The sequence below is a fragment of the Nymphalis io genome, chromosome 4, assembly GCF_905147045.1.
Source record: "Nymphalis io chromosome 4, ilAglIoxx1.1, whole genome shotgun sequence".
Taxonomy (NCBI): domain Eukaryota; kingdom Metazoa; phylum Arthropoda; class Insecta; order Lepidoptera; family Nymphalidae; genus Nymphalis; species Nymphalis io.
Window position 1 is genome coordinate 6,284,973 of NC_065891.1, and position 19,501 is coordinate 6,304,473.

General features: G+C 32.5%; 2 protein-coding genes across 2 annotated transcripts; one reads left to right on the plus strand and one right to left on the minus strand.

Annotated features, from left to right (window-relative positions):
- The first annotated feature begins 11,259 nt into the window (after nucleotides 1-11,259).
- LOC126768256 (ets DNA-binding protein pokkuri) lies at nucleotides 11,260-15,390 on the plus strand. The gene is made up of 5 exons (XM_050486268.1): nucleotides 11,260-11,546; nucleotides 12,526-12,802; nucleotides 12,891-13,442; nucleotides 13,528-13,777; nucleotides 13,882-15,390. Exons 2-5 carry the CDS (start codon nucleotides 12,535-12,537, stop codon nucleotides 14,219-14,221), a joined length of 1,410 nt encoding a protein of 469 aa, XP_050342225.1. The 5' UTR covers nucleotides 11,260-11,546; nucleotides 12,526-12,534; the 3' UTR covers nucleotides 14,222-15,390.
- Nucleotides 15,391-17,837: 2,447 nt separating this feature from the next.
- On the minus strand, nucleotides 17,838-18,701 carry LOC126768269 (single-stranded DNA-binding protein, mitochondrial). The gene is made up of 3 exons (XM_050486285.1): nucleotides 18,548-18,701; nucleotides 18,342-18,426; nucleotides 17,838-18,251 (listed from the first exon to the last, which is right to left on the minus strand). The coding sequence occupies exons 1-3, from the start codon at nucleotides 18,563-18,565 to the stop codon at nucleotides 17,914-17,916; spliced, it is 441 nt and encodes a 146-aa protein (XP_050342242.1). The 5' UTR covers nucleotides 18,566-18,701; the 3' UTR covers nucleotides 17,838-17,913.
- Nucleotides 18,702-19,501: the final 800 nt, after the last annotated feature.

A 19,501-nucleotide genomic window follows, 5' to 3' on the forward strand; every position in this document is an offset into this window, starting at 1 on the left:
TACGCTGTCAACTAGCCGCTCTATATCTCACGGTTGATTGTCAAACAAATCCCAAGAACATTCTTAGAAAGGACTATGCGGCATTTTAGACCCTCGCTTTTTTGTACCCTTAAAGATAATAAATGATGCACTTGAAAAAAAAAGAATCCGACCTGTTCACAAGATAACGATCGAGAATGATTTTTATGGAAATGTTCTCCGGAATTATAACGATCACGAATCCTTTGGGATGAGGTGAAGCGAGCAGACAATATGTCGGCAAAAGTAGACCCATAGAAACATGAAATGAGCGTAAATCTAATTGGGTTGCTGTTACTATTAACTTAAGTATTTTTAACATACCTATAAATGACCTTACTTAAATTAAAAAACACAGTTTGACGATAGCCAACTAAAATACTAGTATTTAGTATACTAGTAAATTAAAAAAAATATATTTATAATAATAAAAATGTAATTTTAGATAACAGTAATTTTAGATACCGATGACTTCGGTAACTGTAAAATACGTTATTTTCTGGTAATACATTAATAACTAAATGTTTGTCTCATACTTTTAAGATAAGCATAAGCAACAGAACAATGTCTAGGATTTAGATTATGAAAAGGCCATTTTAAGCCTCTTTACATTTCACATAAAAGTAGCGCCGGCGCGATGCACATAGATGACAATGTGCGCCTCTGAGACACCATTTCATTGGTACGCTTTTGTATTACAAAATAATGAAGTTCTCAAAGCACCTTTATTTCCTCTTCTCGTGGTTCTTAAATGTAAATGCTCATATCCTATTAAATCTTATTCTATGGTTTTCTACGAAGGTTTAATAATGAAGAAGCATAAATATTATTAAACCATCTTATTATTATTAGGGAAAAATATGTATAACATATTTATGAACATTATTTTAGCGTGTAACAAATAAACAACATCATGATATTAATACATTTATTTTTTTTATTTCGTCATATTATTCAATTACTTTAATAATATCATAGCTGATCAAAATTTAAATATTATTGATAGAATTAAAACTTTTATTACTATGTATTGGCATGCACATATGCAGGCAAACTTCAAATACTACATTAACTAGAGTCATATTGTTTACAATGTAATCAAAAATTAACTTATTTAAAGCTGATTGAGTATTTGATCTCACTTAAAATAAAACGTGGGTACATACATATGTTTTGTTATGAAAAGTATATTCCCTTCACGAATACATTGCTAGGAGCTCAGAAAGCAAGTCTCGTAGAGCTACGGGTACAAATCACAATGGCCACCTCGCACCGAGGTGGATCTGTAAAGGAACCACTGTTTACCACTTCGTTTCCCATTCAATCTATTGTTCGGAAGTGAAGAACTCCATACTGGATATATAATGTTTCCCTTTGTGCGAAAGTTAATATTTTAGCCCGAATGAAATTCATTCTATTGTACTCCACAAACGTTACCTGCACTCAATAGAATCAGTGTGCGGATTGCACACTTATTATGAGAAGAGCTTTATCAATAGTCGAAATATCCATGAAAGATCAGTGTACCCAATGCAAAGTAGGTATGCATTGCAGAAGTTTATAAGTGGGCTGGCCGTTGTAATTGATTAAAGCAAAAAATACACCCACTACTGCGAGACTTAGATACACAAAGCGAATGCTTCTTGGAACTGATTTATCAAATAATAGATAAAAGAAAAAGATCAATATTATAACTATTTTGTGGTTATATCTTCAAACAAGACAACCTTTATATAATATTGTTGATAAATATAAGTTTCTAAGCAATATAGGCATAATAAAAAGTCAAGCACTTATATTATGTTATGTTATGTTAAAATAATAGTATAAGTAAATATTAGTATATATTTATTTTTGCTCGAACAATAGTTTTACTTATAACGAGTCAGCTAGGCGCACCGTGTAATGACATACGAAGTGGATGGATGGAGCTCGTCAACGACCTTGAATGTCGCTAGAGCGTTTTCCTACTTCACTTCCTGCTCGATGCCGTCTTACCATGTCTTGACACAAGCGCCGGTACTTAGGCAAAGATCACACTTTGTACCTATGTATTAAATATTACGAATCTTCTATACATTTAAAATCGTTTTGTTTATGATTCTCGTAATTGATAAGAAATTAGGACAAGACCACACGTTCCCAAGAAATGTATATGCAGTTCAATTTAATATAAACATTTTACAATAATTATATTTCTTTTATAATATCATCCAGTAGTGTACAGTCAATTTGAAAATTAATTCGAAGTAAATGTAACGTTTAATTGACAATAATTACATTGAAATATATTTTAAAAATGACTCAAGAATACTTTATCATCATCGTTTACTACGTTAGATAAAAATTACGCGAATGTTAATTATGTTATTTGCCAAGAATAATTAAAATAATAAAACCATGTGTTTCAAGCTCAGTGTCACAAAATTTTACGTAATGAGGAACACGACAAAAACCACGGAAATTGTCACGCAATTTGTCATTATTTTTGAGTACGTACGCCAAATATTAAACGCAAGGTGAACGAAGACTTCCAACGCCTATATATTTGTAATGAGTTGCAAATTTTTTTATATAACTCAATCTGTACACACATATACAGAATGCAAAGTAAAAATAAAAATTATATTCGTAAATCTTTTCTAATTTTGAACTGAATTTGTTTATATAATTATGCTGCATAATTTAAACAGCTAAACGAGTCTGAATTAAAATTGCGGAATTATCTGTTGATAGGTACATTTCACGGAATTAAACACGTAGATACTATTTTTATCTAGGGATCCGTATAAAAGGTCAACATAGCTGAGGCTATCTGTCTGCACTTAGCAGGTATTTGTTTATATGCTTATTTCTTTACGAACAACAGAATTGAAAAATTTATTACATAAAAAATCGATGTAATATATTTTAATTATTGTGTGGCAAAGAAGTTTCAATTTGATGATAATGTTTTTCATTACAATTTTATTAAAAATAAAACAATAAATATGCATTACATTTTAACTAAGACATATTAGTGTAGTTCCATAAATTAAATGTAAACACACGAAATCATGCAAAAAATATGCAAAAGAGTTATAGACGCTAAAGATATGAATATAATATGGTGTAATCTCAGTAATGGTCGCGTTTATCCTCCATTTCCCGGTTAGACTCTTATTTAACCCGAATGCATTTGCTTTGTGCCGACTCTCATATCTTTGCTGGAAAAATGTATACTTCCTGAGTATAAGCAACGTATAATGTATACTAGCAACATTGAGGTGGCAGGCAGGAACAATGTATCAACGTTGGTATAGCAATAAACAATGTTCGCATCGCTCCGCGCCCTCGCAATCTTCCTAATGAGTGAACCCTTTCACACTTAGGACAAAGCTGGGGTTTTACGGGTGATGTGACATGTATTCACGATGTCACTCTTTGTCATATCTGGACAAAATGTGTTTCACTCTTTAAAGAAGCAAAAGTTTTTAAGTAATTACTTTAATGTTATGTAATATTCAGAAATTTCCGATTCATATTAAATTGTTTTAGTAAGTTCAGTCTCTCATTCCCGTTTTTGGGGTAGCATACCTACTAATTAACTAAGTTATTAAAGAAATAAGATTATCTCACATGACCACATTTTCTTAACAATCTCTTAATACACAAGCGATCATAATATTAAATGCTCATTGATTAAATATTAAACAATAAAAATATTTCTGTACATTCAAACGATTGATCAGAAAAAAAATGTTTCACCCGAATTTTAAAATTTATACTACATTCTCTTTAAAATGTACTTAGTTATTGGTACATATGTGTAGGTGTACCTTTGGTGTTGTATAATTTCTGTATTTATTTTTTGTCATATAACTTATGTAGTGTCAAATGTGATGTGAACTTGTGAAGTAAAAAGTGGATATAAATAAACAAGTTTTGTAACTCTCAACGAGTACTTACATTTATTGTTAATAAATTGTGACGATTATAAAGTGGGCCACGTAATTAATGTATCAATTTGGATAAAATTACAAAATTTTGACACTAACCGGAAACAACATTTAGAGCATTTAAAAAAACACATGTTATTGGCCTGCATCGCGTTACTCTTAATGAGTAGTCTCGTCTAATCATTCCTAATTTATATTTAATTGCTTTGTCTATTCCCGCGTAACTTGAACAGTATTAATGACGAAAAGTTAAAACAAGTTACTTTTTATGATTGAAAATAACAAAAAAAAATATCTTGAACGACGATTTGAAAGACAAAAATGTACTTAAGCTGTTGTAAATCATCATCGACTGCTTAAATGTAATTTGAATGTTATTTTTAGGTACACCAAACTTGTTTCTACGTCTTTGGTCGACGTTTTACATTTCTTATACAAATGTCAAATAAATAATACTAAATATATACATCTTATTTCCATATAAATTAGTATTTGTATTTTTGATTTCATAAGTGACAAACATTTTTCAATGCAATTATTTTAATAAGGAAAATATAAATTGAATTCACGGTTCAATATAATTGTAAAATTAACCGAATAAATCAGTCTGACATAATAGTTGCATCACCACCAATATTGCTGTAATATTAAGGATGTTAATATTGCGTGTGCGCAACGCGCGGGGTGTGTTGAATAGGAAGCCACGATAGAATGAAAGAGATAGCCATATAGTTCGTACATTTGTTGGAGAGAGAGGTTGCGATGTCATAGGGTTAATCGACAAGACGAGACCAAATAACTGCCCCGCAAGTTTATACAACATTGCGAGCATTGATTCTGACATAATAAATGTTGATATGCTTTCTTTCTTTCTTATATATAGGCATTTAACAGAATAACTTCGTTACAAAATATAAGTAGCAACTTACGTAATTGGATTGTTATGTTATGACTGCAATGATTTTTTGTACCAGTTTTGTTAAACGTATCTAATCTATCATTACAATGTTAGAAAAATAGGTACTTAAGATATTATTAATACTGTCTTATTGTGAATATAATATGATTGTTTATTATTTCATCAATGTAAAAATCATTAAATATACATAACACAATATTGCTCGAGATAAAATCTAATTATATCATTCGGGTATGAAATAAAAGTTGCCCTTGTAAGGGTAAGGCGTGGTTCGAAATGATTTTACACCTGTGTAACTCATAATGTAGGGTTGATCTGTCTCTCACGGCTTTCTATAGACAGGTGTGAAAAAATGAATACCTGGACTTACTTATGTATATAATATTAAAACTATAGACTAAAATTTTATATATCTATGCTTTTAATAATCTATATTCAGAATAAAATATATGAGCTGTTTAAATACTTTATACCATTAGAAAAATGTAAAAAAATTAAACAATGTGGTAAATTTATTACTTTTAATACTTTTAATAATATCCAATTAAATTTTTTAAAAAAAAAGTTCTACAGAAACGTTTAATTTATTAATATGATTCTTACATTCGGAGAAATTGTATGTACAGTTTTGGGGAGGTACATAAAATGTCTTAACTAAAATTAAATTTACTGGTGGTAGGGCTTTGTGCAAGCTCGTCTGGGTAGGTACCACCCACTCATCAGATATTCTACCGCAAAACAGCAATACTTGATATTGTTGTGTTCCGGTTTGAAGGGTGAGTGAGCCAGTGTAATTACAGGCACAAGGGACATAAAATCTTAGTTCCCAAGGTTGGTGGCGCATTGGATATGTAAGCGATGGTTGACATTTCTTACAATGCCAATGTCTAAGAGCGTTGGTGACCACTTACCATCAGGTGGCCCATATGCTCGTCCGCCTTCCTATTCTAAAAAAAAAAAAAAAAATTAAAAAAAATTAAAAAAAAAAAAAAAAAAAAAAAAAAAAAATTGTAAATTTAATTTTTTATAATTGAATCTTATAATAACCGTGTTTATAAATTAAAGACGATTTACTTGAAAACGTAGATTCTCTAAAATTTATATTTAAATTATTTCTTAAATAAGCCCGTAACAGCCAGTGAATGTCCCACTGCTGGGCTAAAGGCCTCTTCTCCCTTTTTTGAGAAGGTTTAGAGCTTATTCCACCACGCTGCTCCAGTGCGGGTCGGTGGAATAAAATAAGCAATTATTTATAATTACCATAAACTAAATATACATAGCTTCTAAATACATCTATGCTTTAACACAATTGAAAAATAATGTAACGATTATGTACTAGTTTAGCAAATCAGAACGCGAGTTACACAATTTACTGGTATCGAGGAAGTTTACTGAATCAGCTTCAAAATCCATACAAGTGCAACTCTCGCTGTCACTTCGAGAACACAAACATGCGTAACTGCATTAATTGCATTATACAAGCGCTGACGTCGTCGCTTACGACGGCCTTTGCTATATATTCTTATATTACAACTGCTGGATTAAGATTACTTATTCTATTTCAATCTAAGCGAAAATTAATAACTAGTTTCCAAAACGACATGTGTATCGGATTTAAAAGTGTCCCTAACCCTTTAGAAAAAATCAATTAATGACGTTTGTATCTAATCCACAGTTGATAGCGACAGATGTGTACGACGGAGGGTATGGTAGTGAAAATTCATAGGTCTCCCTCTGAGAGTGCAATTGGACCCTTCCAAATTGTGCAAACTGCTGGCTTTGAGTCGCATCTGTCCACTTGCTTCCTACAAATAGTGCTGAGTTGTAATATCGACATCGACGAATAATCTAAAAAAAACAATTGCTAATAAAATCCATTAAAAATTGTAACGAAAAAATAAAAAATGTTATTGGTATGTATTTCTTAAATGCTAATAATAAACGTTTTATGAGAACATGTGTATAGGTGTGTGTGTGACATTTTGTTTCAACAATAAAAATAATTGATCAAAGTGCGGTCACTTCCTCAAATCAGCTGTTTTGCAAACAACAGCGGAACTGGCATTGTTTCATACCAAGAACAGTATGCGTTGGATACATTACAACAGAGTTTATACTTCCTGTTGCCAATGAAAATGTAAACAAGCTGATAGAATTGTATGTTTAAGTTACTTTCGATAACCGTGTTATCGAAAGTAAGAGAAGAGCTCTTAAAAAACAAACAATTAGGAAACCATTACAAATAAATATAAAGTTCTATAAGCAATAATTTATTTTCACGTTGTTATAATATATTAAATATCGATAATATAAACAAAAACAAAACAGTCCTATCCGACTAATAATGTAATCGGACGCTGCACTATGTCCCTCGCCGAGATAAGTCGCCCCAACATTCAAACAAGTGGCTTACTCACACAAACGTATAATCAGGAAGTACAATGGAGATTAAAAAGACTTGACGCACACACGGCGTTAATGTAATAATATTCGTGTAGAGGTAGATGAATATAAATAATAAACCGTACGCACACAAAGAGAGAATTTAAATAAAGCATCTCGCGCATTGTACCAGGAAGTAGCAGCTCAGTTACTCACACATAGACATGGTAACGTACATTACGCTGTGGCGCTGGCGCACACTCATGTGTCAGCTACGCGTGGGAGCGCGCGCACATGGCCCGATTGGGACATACCAAGCGAGCCCCTTGACGATACACTTTTTACGAGACACATATTATATCACAAAGACAGCAATGATTTACTAAAAAAAATTTACTCTCTAAATATATCAAAACACTGAGAATCTGAACTATTTTAGTAACAGGTTAAATATGTAATTCTTTTATTAAGGTCAGTTCATTGTCTGTTTGTGACAAAGAAAGGAAAATAAAATTAAATAGATTTTATTAACTTATTATGTTAATTTAACTAGCTATTCGGATGCGTTTTGTTATTAATATATATACTTATATTGGTATATAAAAGACAACCTGATAGTATACAATTTTAAGTTACCTAATACGATGAATAAGCATGTGCCCTCTCCCAGTGTGGGTGCATTCCCGACACGATTTTTTTATCATGTTGATCCCAAATCACCGAAGGGGTCGCTTTGTCATGTGACACTCGAGTGCACTGAAACTCGGCTGGGGGTTACTCGTTAGAATCAAGGAATAATTGTTGATTCTGGTTGGTTTTAGAAATATGATGAAAATAATAATAAAAACTAGCTAAGACTCGGGCTTTTCTTTTTTCACAGACATTATTACTTGTTTTTGAAACCCTTGCGTATATCCATTATTACCTTAAGGTGAACAAAGTTTTAATCAACAAGGCGATGGCTTCGCTATATTAATAGACAGAATAGTAGCTAGATTATTTTGGTAGAAATAATCAATGTAAACAAAGAATAAGAACCATCCCGTAAAAAATAAAAAATTACTATTCAATTCACAATAAATTACTTAGTTCTTAACACATTTCGCAATCCCAGCAACATAGTATTGCTTACCAAGCTGCTAGTTCACAGGCAGAATGTGGCGCAACTTTTCGGTGTGACATCATTGCCTAGTTTTGAGTGGCGTTAAATTATGTAACGGCAGAACAACAGCTAAATCGGGGTCGCGGTCTACTGGCAATCATTCGGAAGTGCGTCTTGAAAGAACAGGCTTATATTGCCAAACTTCAATAAATAATTAATCAACCCTTTCTTGTTTTTGGGTCTATAGTCAATAAACACTTTTTAAAGAAATCATTTTTGTAAATAAATAAAATAGCAACCTAAGGAATTAAAGATATAAAAGTCACGAAAGATATTATGCTATGTAGAAACCCGCGTGATTCGGGCCAGCACACAGGAAATGCTGGCATTTCCATACATTTGCAATTTCAAATGTCGGGCATCCGGTCTAGACTTCCGCCAAGTTTGTGTAAATTTCCTAGTTTTTCATTATACGGGTGGATAGTTTTTCATTAATTGACTCATCTATAAATATTTATAGCCAGATTATCTTTATCAATATTTCTAACGGTCTTTAATTTGACTTTTTGGTTAGGTTAAGTTAGTTTAATCGTGTTTTAAGTATATTAAACTTGGATGCGACTCGTTCAATTTCGATAAAAACCATAATCTTAAACAATGAAAATCAATGTTTGTAAGTGTGATAGTTGTTCGTTATTAATTATATGTTATATTTAATTATAATTACGCCTATTAACTCATGTAGATACGTCCAGACAATGAATGCTTCAAACGTCTCTTTTTAATGTCTTCTCATTTAGCTTTTTAATTTTTTTAGAAGAATATTTTTTAATGTTGTTTTAATTTTATATGTTCTTTAAATTAATATATTGTGTCCTAACATTTTATAATGAACTCACCTTACACTTTAAAATTAGTATGTAATATGACATGAATTTAAGATGACCAACTGTTAACAAGATACTCCTTGGAAAAACAGATAGACAGTTGCTTCCGTAAAACTTTCTTTTATAATTGCTATGTAATTAAAATTAAAACACGTGACCCAAAAACAGGTTTACCCCTAACAAAGGTCTAATGGTTATGAATTTATTCTTTTACTACTTTTTCATCCGTAAATATGTATAGTCCATTTACACCAATTTAAATTCTAGCAATCGCAAAAACATTAATGCCTATTTAAAGATCAATGATAAATTGCAGAAAATATGTACATTTACACACTACAGAAACGGCAGCGATTCGAGGAGGGTCCAACTTCCGCAATGTTGGTTCCTTTTCCGTGGCGTGGACATTACCGGAAGTTAAGCAGAGATTAGTTCTGCGACCCTCCTGGTTCCGGTAGCCCAGCCTCCCGTTAATTTCCTTTACTCGCTTGTACTTATTTCCGCTTAATTCTATTTCCATAATTTTTTTTTATATTACAAATTTATACTTATGGAAATACAATTAATTAATACTTTTGTGTATATAATAAATTAAATTTTAAGATTATGTATTTTTTTAAAGTTATTCGCAAACTTATTGTAATAAGTTATTAATATTCTTTTAAAAAATAATAAATTTTACTTCGCTACTTATGCCAAATTATTAATTATATTTACTTATTATTATGTCAGAGTACTATCGCTGGTAGCCAAACCTAAATGCTCACGCAATGAACTTATTTCGGGCACTTCCGCATGTGTTGAGATCTGGCCCCAACCGCTCGTCGCATTCCAAACGAGGCACCTTATACTACTAATAACAAATTAATACTATATTATTGATGACATTTTCTTACTGTAAATTCATTATTTAATCAAATTTTATAATATGTGAATTTATTAAGCATAATAACATGTGTATAGTGTACCAGGCAGACACTACTAAGATATAACACCACTTGAAAACAAAGATTTACACAAATTATCGGATTCATTGCAAATTATCTAACTAAACTTAGGAAGTCAATGTTTACAAAAGTGTCAATACGTTATCGCAACAAATATCGACAAAGAAAGTAAGTACCCGCGAGATCTACGGTCACGGTCACGATGAGAACACACTAACGGCCGAACATCCTTATGTTTTATTCTCCAAATTACTCCACATGAACTTACTCGACACGAGTAGCCCTATCCACTTTTACCTATAGGAATAGTGTATGTATGAAAGAGAAGAAAAACCGAGCGCTCGGTGGGCGAAGGGAGCAACAGGTAAAGATGCCGAGGCCACTTCCGCCTTGATTGCCGAATATTTTTGTACGAACCGGTAGTAAGAAGGCAGCCAGAGCAAACACATTAATATATTATATACTTTACTATGCGAGACATATTCGACTCAAAGGTTAAACAACCGTTGTTTTTTAAAATCTAGATTACTTATAAGAAAGGTTCTTAGCATTATCCAAATATGACTTAGTTGTCTTAATTTTTTATCGTCCCGCCATCATAACATAAACATGTCTTTAATTTTTAATGTTATAAATGATACATTTGTATTCATCACTAAATATATTATATCTTTACTCACGGAAAATAAGCAATATCCAATTTTCTGTCGAGAATTTGTGTCGTTTCTAAGGTACTGCACAAACAAGGAAATATTACAATATTATTAAAAACTAGCACGCTGACGTAATCTTACCACACAACTAGCTCTTCCGCATGCCCTAGGTATACAGTTTCCTCGTAAATTACAATTAAAACACATGAATACTTTTTAAGGAATTATCTGCGAATATTTATAATCAAGTAAACTTAAGCTTAACATTATAAACTAGGTTCGCATAAACTTAGTTGCATTTTATACGCAGTTAAAAATGGGACTCTATGCTCAAACAAGTTCCCGAAGTTTTATCTCATTCTCCGCTATATTATATGAGGCGAGGCGGTATGAGGACGGGGGGGAGCGGCGGACGCGCGTCCGTCCGCCCGCGCCGCCACCGCATCGTCAGTCCGCGTCGAAGAGTTGCCCGCGACGCTTGTCTGCGAGCTCGATCCCTCAGATACGCTGCTGGTTTACGGCGTGCCGTAACACGACACGTTTGGAGGGACCGCCGCTGCTACGTGTGTGCCTGGTGCTCTGTGAACACTGGATACTGTGCTCCTAGTGCTGTGACAATGCGAATGTGCTGATTTAACAAGTTTACATCTTCACTTAAAGGATTTTTGACGACACCGCCAGTTCCGGATCAGCTCAGCCGGTGAGTAGCGGTGCTTATCGCAAGCGGCAAGCCGCGCTATCTCGAACTCACGCATTTCCGACCCCGCCCGATAAAACCAACTGTGGCAACTACCGACACATAATCCAACAAAGTTGAAAAAAAACTTCTTTTGAAAAAAATCCTACACAAATTTACACCCCAAAATTGTACCTGGTAGTTTACAAAAGCTTGCTGCTATAAACAATATTTTAATATTGTTGAATAATTATCTTAAAAAATAAAGCACACATCTTCACTTGTTGGGCGATTATCTCCCATCATTATGTACCAATTATGCTACAAACAGGTGGCAACCCTAGTGAGTAACAAGGTTGACAAAAAACCAAATATGGTAATTCTAATTATATATAATAATTGTATTATTTTTTGGTGATGTTAGTATAAACAAATTGAGACTTGTTAACAATGAGTACTTCCTTATTGTTTACAATTTATACAGACGTACAAGCACACGCATTCACAATTTTATAAATACCATTTATACTTGTGCTTATCAATAGGATAAACCATCTTCTAAAACATTATGAATGTATAAAGAAATACATAATGAAACTTTCTTATATTTCAACTTTTTTATTCTTTAATCAGATTTTATTGTTAAAAAAATGTTGTAATTTATTTATTGCCTTCCGCGATTATGAAGGATTTCGTTGAAAGAGATTTCAAGTTAATTTAATTTTAAACTAAAAAAAACTTGCCAAGTAACACGGAGGTATTTTACAAAAAATATTCATAAACCCTATAATATGTGCTGTGTATGTATAATATTTGCGTAATTTTTAATAAACACAAAGATTTTAATTTAATTTGGCAAATATACATAATATAAACAGGCGCCACCTGTCGTTGAATAGATGACTTTTAAACTATACTTACTTTAGTATGAAAAAAATATATTGAAGAGCAAAACATCGAAATTTTGGATATCCGAATTGATTGGGGATTATTATCGTTACAGAACATCGTGATGAAAGTAGTTAGCCTTCAGCTGCCGTCTGGGCCCAGCATGGAGCGGTTACCGCTACCATTTAGCCCGACGGAACTACTTTGGCGTTACCCATTACCGTGGGCGCCACCTCCACCTTCACCGCTCGGTGATACAAAGGCTCAATTACCAGCCGGTCTTCCTCCAGAACCAAGATTATGGACTCGTGAAGACGTTGCCGTCTTTTTGAAATGGTGTGAAAGGGAGTTCGACTTACCTAATTTCGATATGGACCTTTTCCAAATGAATGGTAAATAAAATAAATTACTTAAATATTGTTTAAAAGACAGTTTTAACCAAGTTTAAAGTATATAACAATGTCAATATTTCTTTTACAGGCAAAGCTCTTTGTCTTCTAACTAAAACGGACTTGGGAGAACGTTGTCCAGGTGCTGGAGATGTTTTACATAATGTCCTACAAATGTTGGTACGCGACGCAGCTCTCCTCGGTAGAGTACCATCCTCACCAGTGACGCCAACTGCGCGTGCTGCGCCGTACCCACCATCACCACATTCACACCCACCCACCCCTACTTGGGCAGTTGACGGATTTCACCATTTCCATAGCGCCGCCGCCGCAGCTGCACAGCCTAATTCTGTAACATTAAGTCCGGCACCCTCAGTTGACAGTTCTGGAAGCCCCCAAAGAGGAGAGGCTATGAACTATGCTCCAGCGTATGCCCAGCCAGTATCTGTAACTGCTCAAGCTGTGAGTTCTGGAAGTAATCACTCTGATTCCGATGAGGAAGCTCAGTTTTCTGCACCACGATCACCAAAAGAAACTGCTCTAACAAGCCCTGCACCACAAACCCATGTGGTGCCACAACATTCACACTACAGAACTCAGCATAGGGAATTCTTCCCAAATGATATGCCTGAATCTAATACAAGTAAGTAATTAAAATTAAATCTTTTAATTTAATGAAACCATAATAATTAAAGAGTTATGTAATCATTGTTTTTTTTACCTTTCAGATGGAAGACTTTTATGGGATTTCTTACAACAACTTTTAAATGACCCTACACAAAGATACACAAATTATATTGCGTGGAAAAACCGAGAAACGGGCGTTTTTAAAATTGTTGATCCTGCAGGATTGGCTAAGCTTTGGGGTATTCAGAAAAATCATTTGTCTATGAATTACGACAAAATGTCACGTGCTCTGCGATATTATTATCGTGTCAATATTTTGCGCAAAGTACAAGGCGAACGACATTGTTACCAGTAAGTTTCTTTTAATACGTTTAAATTATAAAATCCAATTAAAATATACTTTTACAATACAAATTTTTATTATAAATTTTAAAATTACTTCATAATTTCCACAGATTTTTAAGGAACCCGACGGAATTAAAAAATATTAAAAATATTTCTCTTCTACGACAACAAATGAGCCCAACTCGGGTCCCACAACAAGCTGCCGTAAAAACAGAAATGAAAGAGGAACGCTGTGAAGAGGACAATGTTGATGAAGATATGCCGACTGACTTGAGTATGACGGCATCCGAGCCCTGGCGTAAGCGAGCGCGATCCGACCCCGCCCCCGCACCTCACGACAAACATCGTATCAGTGCACTCATCGGCGATAATATGATGTTGAAAAGAGAATCAGAATATAACACTGAACATTATGCTCTTAATTTAAAAAGTGAAAAATGTGAACAATGATTTACAAGGATATGTGCCGCAGAACACTAATAGTGTGATTTATATTTTAATTGTGAAAACAACTCCAGCAGATATATTACAAATCATGTGTATCTCAGATATATCGGTCTTCCTTTAATAAAGAATATAAGTGGATTTATCAAAATAAAAATATATTTAAAAACTGAGTGCTTTGATAAATTAATATGGTTGTTGGAGTTTAGTTAGACAGGGTATGGACCTAAAACGATGCCTTTGTGCCAAGTGATTTTTATCTAATAGTGTCAATTACATAACTAGTTAGAAAAAAGGGACAAGAGTTTATTTGTGTTGAAGTCATAGAGACTATATTAATGTTTTGTGCAATGGACAATTTGTAACTGCTGACTGAATCTTGCAGTTATACAAAAAATGTTGCCAAAATCGTCAGCAGCGCTGCGCCTACCGGCGGCTTGCAGTGAATTTGCATTTTTGTTAATTTAATTAATTACATGTATGTTTATTTTTGTTTTTTTTTTTGCTAGATTGCTGAAAATTTAAGAATCAACATAGAATATCACACGAAATATTATTGTCTTCCATTGTTTTATTTTTTGGCAAAAAACAATTGTAGCATGTGAAACATATTATTAAAGCTACCACACCTTTATATCTGTATTAAAATTGGTAACTTCTATTTACATAGAATTTTTCATGTACACTTGTTTTATCGATAAATTATGTTATTGATATGAATGTTGAAAAGACAATAATTTAACTAACCTACCTAAACAATGCCTTGAAAAACAATCTAAAATTCCACTGTGATAAAAGTATGAAGTGGTAGTCTTATAGAATATGCTAGGGCTTTTACTCAATGATTTCCAGCTACAATTTTCTGTGATCTCTTATAACAATATAGGTAAATAATGTAATAGAGCGTAAAAAATATCGTGTTTGTAAATATTAGTTAAATATAAGTTAGATGTTAAGTGAACCAAAAGAGTATGGATGGTTTGTCAAACAAAATGTGGAGCTTTATCAAAGTACCTAGGTAACAGTAAGAATAGTTATGATCGAGTTTGTATTTTTACAATAATTTCTATTTGGCATTAGCCACAATTTCCAACTTGTACACAATACAAATAAATATAATCTAAAATATTGTGTCAGATTATAACTTAAAATAAATGGAAGTAATGTTATTGTAATTTGTTTTCTTTTTTTAATGTTATTTATACATTCTACCTTTTAAAAATTCAAATGGAGATAGTATTTATGAATTATTTAAATATCTATCCAACAATACATAAAAATACCCATCACTTAAAAGCTTTCGAACGCTTAAGGCTGTGTAGCTCACTTCTGTAGAAGATCACTTTTGCAATCGTAATGTTAGTAAAGATCAGTATCATCGCATATATGCCCACCAGTTGGGCAAAGTCCAGCATAAAGTTCACAAATAAATATCAGTTGCATATATTACTGTGACAATGATCGAAACCTTAATTGAAGTCTTTAAAAGTTAAGCGATAAAAAAAAGACAAGCATTATAAGTCAAGAAAAACGGACAAAAAATAATAATTTAAAATATTACTATAAAATCTCCTAAGTGCAGTATTGCTAATGGAATATTTGAATAAATTTCAAGTATTAACTTTACTTTGCGTAGACGCCCTTAACAACAATTTTTATCAACAATTTATTAGGAAAAATTATGCTGATATTTAATTTTACCCTCATAACTTATAGGACGCTATATCAATGTATAGAATTCTTGTTATACTCGTTAGATATCCGTTCTATCTCATGTCAGACCTTTGTACCTTTCGGAAGAGTTTATACATACTTTTATATAAAATAGTTCTATGTAATATCAAAACATTAAAATACCATGCAGATTTATTAAGCCGTCACATTCATTCATTCATAGGTCCTTGCCCGAATTAGTACTTACAATCTTCGGTTAAGTCACGCATTCTAACCACTGCGCCTCATTGTCTAACGGCTCCCTACATTTTATAATAATCGCATCTACTACATAAGCATTTAGTTTATTATTTTCTAAATTAAATTTTACTTTTTCCTTGTTTGGATCTTTGAATTGATAAATTTTCATTTTATTCTATTTTATTATTGAAATATAAGTTAGGAGCTTAGGACAGCTATTTGGAAGTTTTTCATTTATATTTCATAAACATGCAGTGAAGCGGTAGTGGGAAGAAGAAATTTCCACGTTACATCGTGTCCAATTTTAAGATCTTGAACAAGAAAACTATTACTGTCTAGCAATGTCGAGACAACGTTGATATATTTTGTCTCATTAATAGACGCGGCGGTAAGTGTTTAATAATTAAATTATAATTTTAAACAATTCAGAAACAAACATAATAATGAATACGCCTGTAAATATGCTAAAGATTTTTTTTGCTCGCTCGTCTAGGAACAGCTCTACGACATCATGCGATATTGCTTCTATTTATTATACTAATCTCTTTAACCCTACCAGGCAATCTCCCCATGTTACTAAGAACTAACTAAATAACGACGCAAACTAAGCATTCAGCATGTATTTTTGGAAAGGAATTATTTAGTGACCTTATAAGATTGGTTATATTTTAAGAAAATTTATAATATTTTCATTTCAGATTTTGTCAGTGATAATATGTTTTAATTTAAAGTAGTCGAATGATTATAGTACAACTATATTAGTAAAACTAAATTAACTTAAGAGAAATACATTCTTATTAGGTATCTACTGTCTATATCAGTTTATGTAATTTGAATAGGAATGAATGTATTTAACAGCCTCTGAGGGAAGAACTTCGCTCCAAAAAGTTAATCAAGAGGAAGTAAGCACCTTTAAAAAGTAAAATTTATAAGATTTAATTAACTGAAATAGGGCCACACTTGCCAGCCAAAGGAACTAGTCTTCAAGTAGCTCCGTCTAATTTTGCTTGCTCAAATCGAATCTGGGATGGTAATTGATAAAGGTAAAAAAAAAATCAATATTCTATTTTCTTAAGCCAGGTGATAGACAGATCAATGAAAATTATTCTTTGATTCTTTGTAATTTTTAACATTGAAATAAGATTACGTGAATTATATTTAAAAAAAAAAAACTTTTTTTACCTTTGCTATATATGATTCTTGAAAATTCAATTCAGCAAGATATTTTTGGGCCCTACGCTATAATAGCATGCTTAGTCCTTTTCAGAAAGGCTTAAGCTCAGAGTCAAATTACTGCTACAGCTCTTATTAAAGTCAAAGATGAAATGAGTCATAATATGCACGGTTGTTTTAATTACCTTATGAAACAAAACTTATATCATTACAATATTAGAATGATGTATGATTCTCCCAGTAACTGTTATACTAGTTTGAGGCTTCTAACATTGGCTTAGGTTTAGGTTAAAACATTAGTATTCACTTAAAAGTCAAACATTAATATCTAGATCATTATCTAAGTAACAAGCAGACCTATTATCTACAATATGTACCCATTGGAGACAACTATGTTTCACTAACTCAAATGTCTGGATATCTTTTTTTAAATATTCATTCACATGATAAACTATATTATATATAAATTAAAATATATATTATTTTGATTTTAAAAAATAAAATCAGAAATAAAGGTTAAAAAAAAATCAGGACATATAATCTAAATAATTATAATTAATCACATTTGCTTCTTATGCTTAAATACTAATAACAGATGATTTATTAAGATTTCAACTATTTTGAGGTTGACTCTGAAAAAATATTATATCATCTGCAATTACTGTTGATGCAGTTCTCACTTGTCCATCATCTAGTTTTACTTCGCCATACGATAATTTACCTGTGACATACACTCTTTGGCCTTTTTTTAAATATTTGTAAACAGTGTCACGAAGTCCAGGTCTGAAAACACTGACTCTGTGCCAATCAGTTCGCTGTAATATATCACCTGACTCATATTTATAGCTGAAGTGAGTTGCGAGTGGAAAATTTATAACTGGATGCTCCTCAGATCCACGTTTCTGAGGATCGGCACCAACTCGTCCCAATAAAGTGACTTGATTGATAGCTAAAAAGTTTATAACAGTTAATATAATATATATTATAAATTTTACGTTAATTTTGCATACATTTTAATGTATGCATTTTGAAAACTTACTCTTTTCTGTATTCTGAGCTTCATATTGTGCTGCTGTCGTATGTAATGGTTGAGTTAGTACTATCCGTCGAACAGTTGCTGACATCTTTAACAAATATGTTTTATTTTATTTTTATACAAAACAGGTTAGGAGATCCAAACGTATAATATACGATATAAGACAGTTTGTAACCGGCTTTTTTATAGGTTATGCAAATTTATCTTACCCGATGTAAACACAGCATTTTAGATTACTTATAAAAGTGATTTTTATTATAGATCAAAAAAACAAGTACAACAACAATATCTACAATAAATTAAAATAATGCTTCAATTTTCATTGGTTTCAATGTCACATGTCATAAACAAAATTGTACAAGAGTCAAGAATAACCGCTTAAAATTTATAAAAATAAAAATACATAATCCTGTACAGACTATCAATACACAGCATAGCATACCTAGATTGCCATAGTATTTAGAGACAAAACATCCAATATTAATAAATGAAAAAAATACCTAATAAAAAGCTTTGGCTTAGAATGCTGCAGGTTTTGGAACCATTTTCTATCGATTCGATCAATAGTCTAGGAATGATACTTTAATAAATTGAGAAAAATCTTCTTCCGTACATTGGTTTCTCTTCGGTATAAATATTTTAAGATGGATAATAGAAGGTTGTAGAAATTAATATGTTTTATCGATTCTAATTGCGTGAATGTTACGTGGTGGTGGTTCAACTGGTGGTAGGGCTTTGTGCAAGCTCGTCTGGGTAGGTACCACCCACTCATCAGATATTCTACCGCAAAACGGCAATACTTGATATTGTTGTGTTCCGTTTGAAGGGTGAGTGAGCCAGTGTAATTACAGACACAAGGGACATAAAATCTTAGTTCCCAAGGTTGGTGGCGCATTGGCTATAACTGATGGTTGACATTTCTTACAATGCCAATGTCTAAGGGCGTTTGGTGACCACTTACCATCACGTGGCCCATATGCTAGTCCACCTTCCTATTCTATATAAAAAAAAAAGTGGTGGTAGGTACAAGCCCATCTGGGTAGATACCACCCACTCATTACACACACCATTCTATCGCCAAACAGCAATATTCAGTATTGTTGTGTTTCGGTTTGAAAAGTGAGTGAGTCAGTGTAACTACAGGCACAAGAGACATAATATCT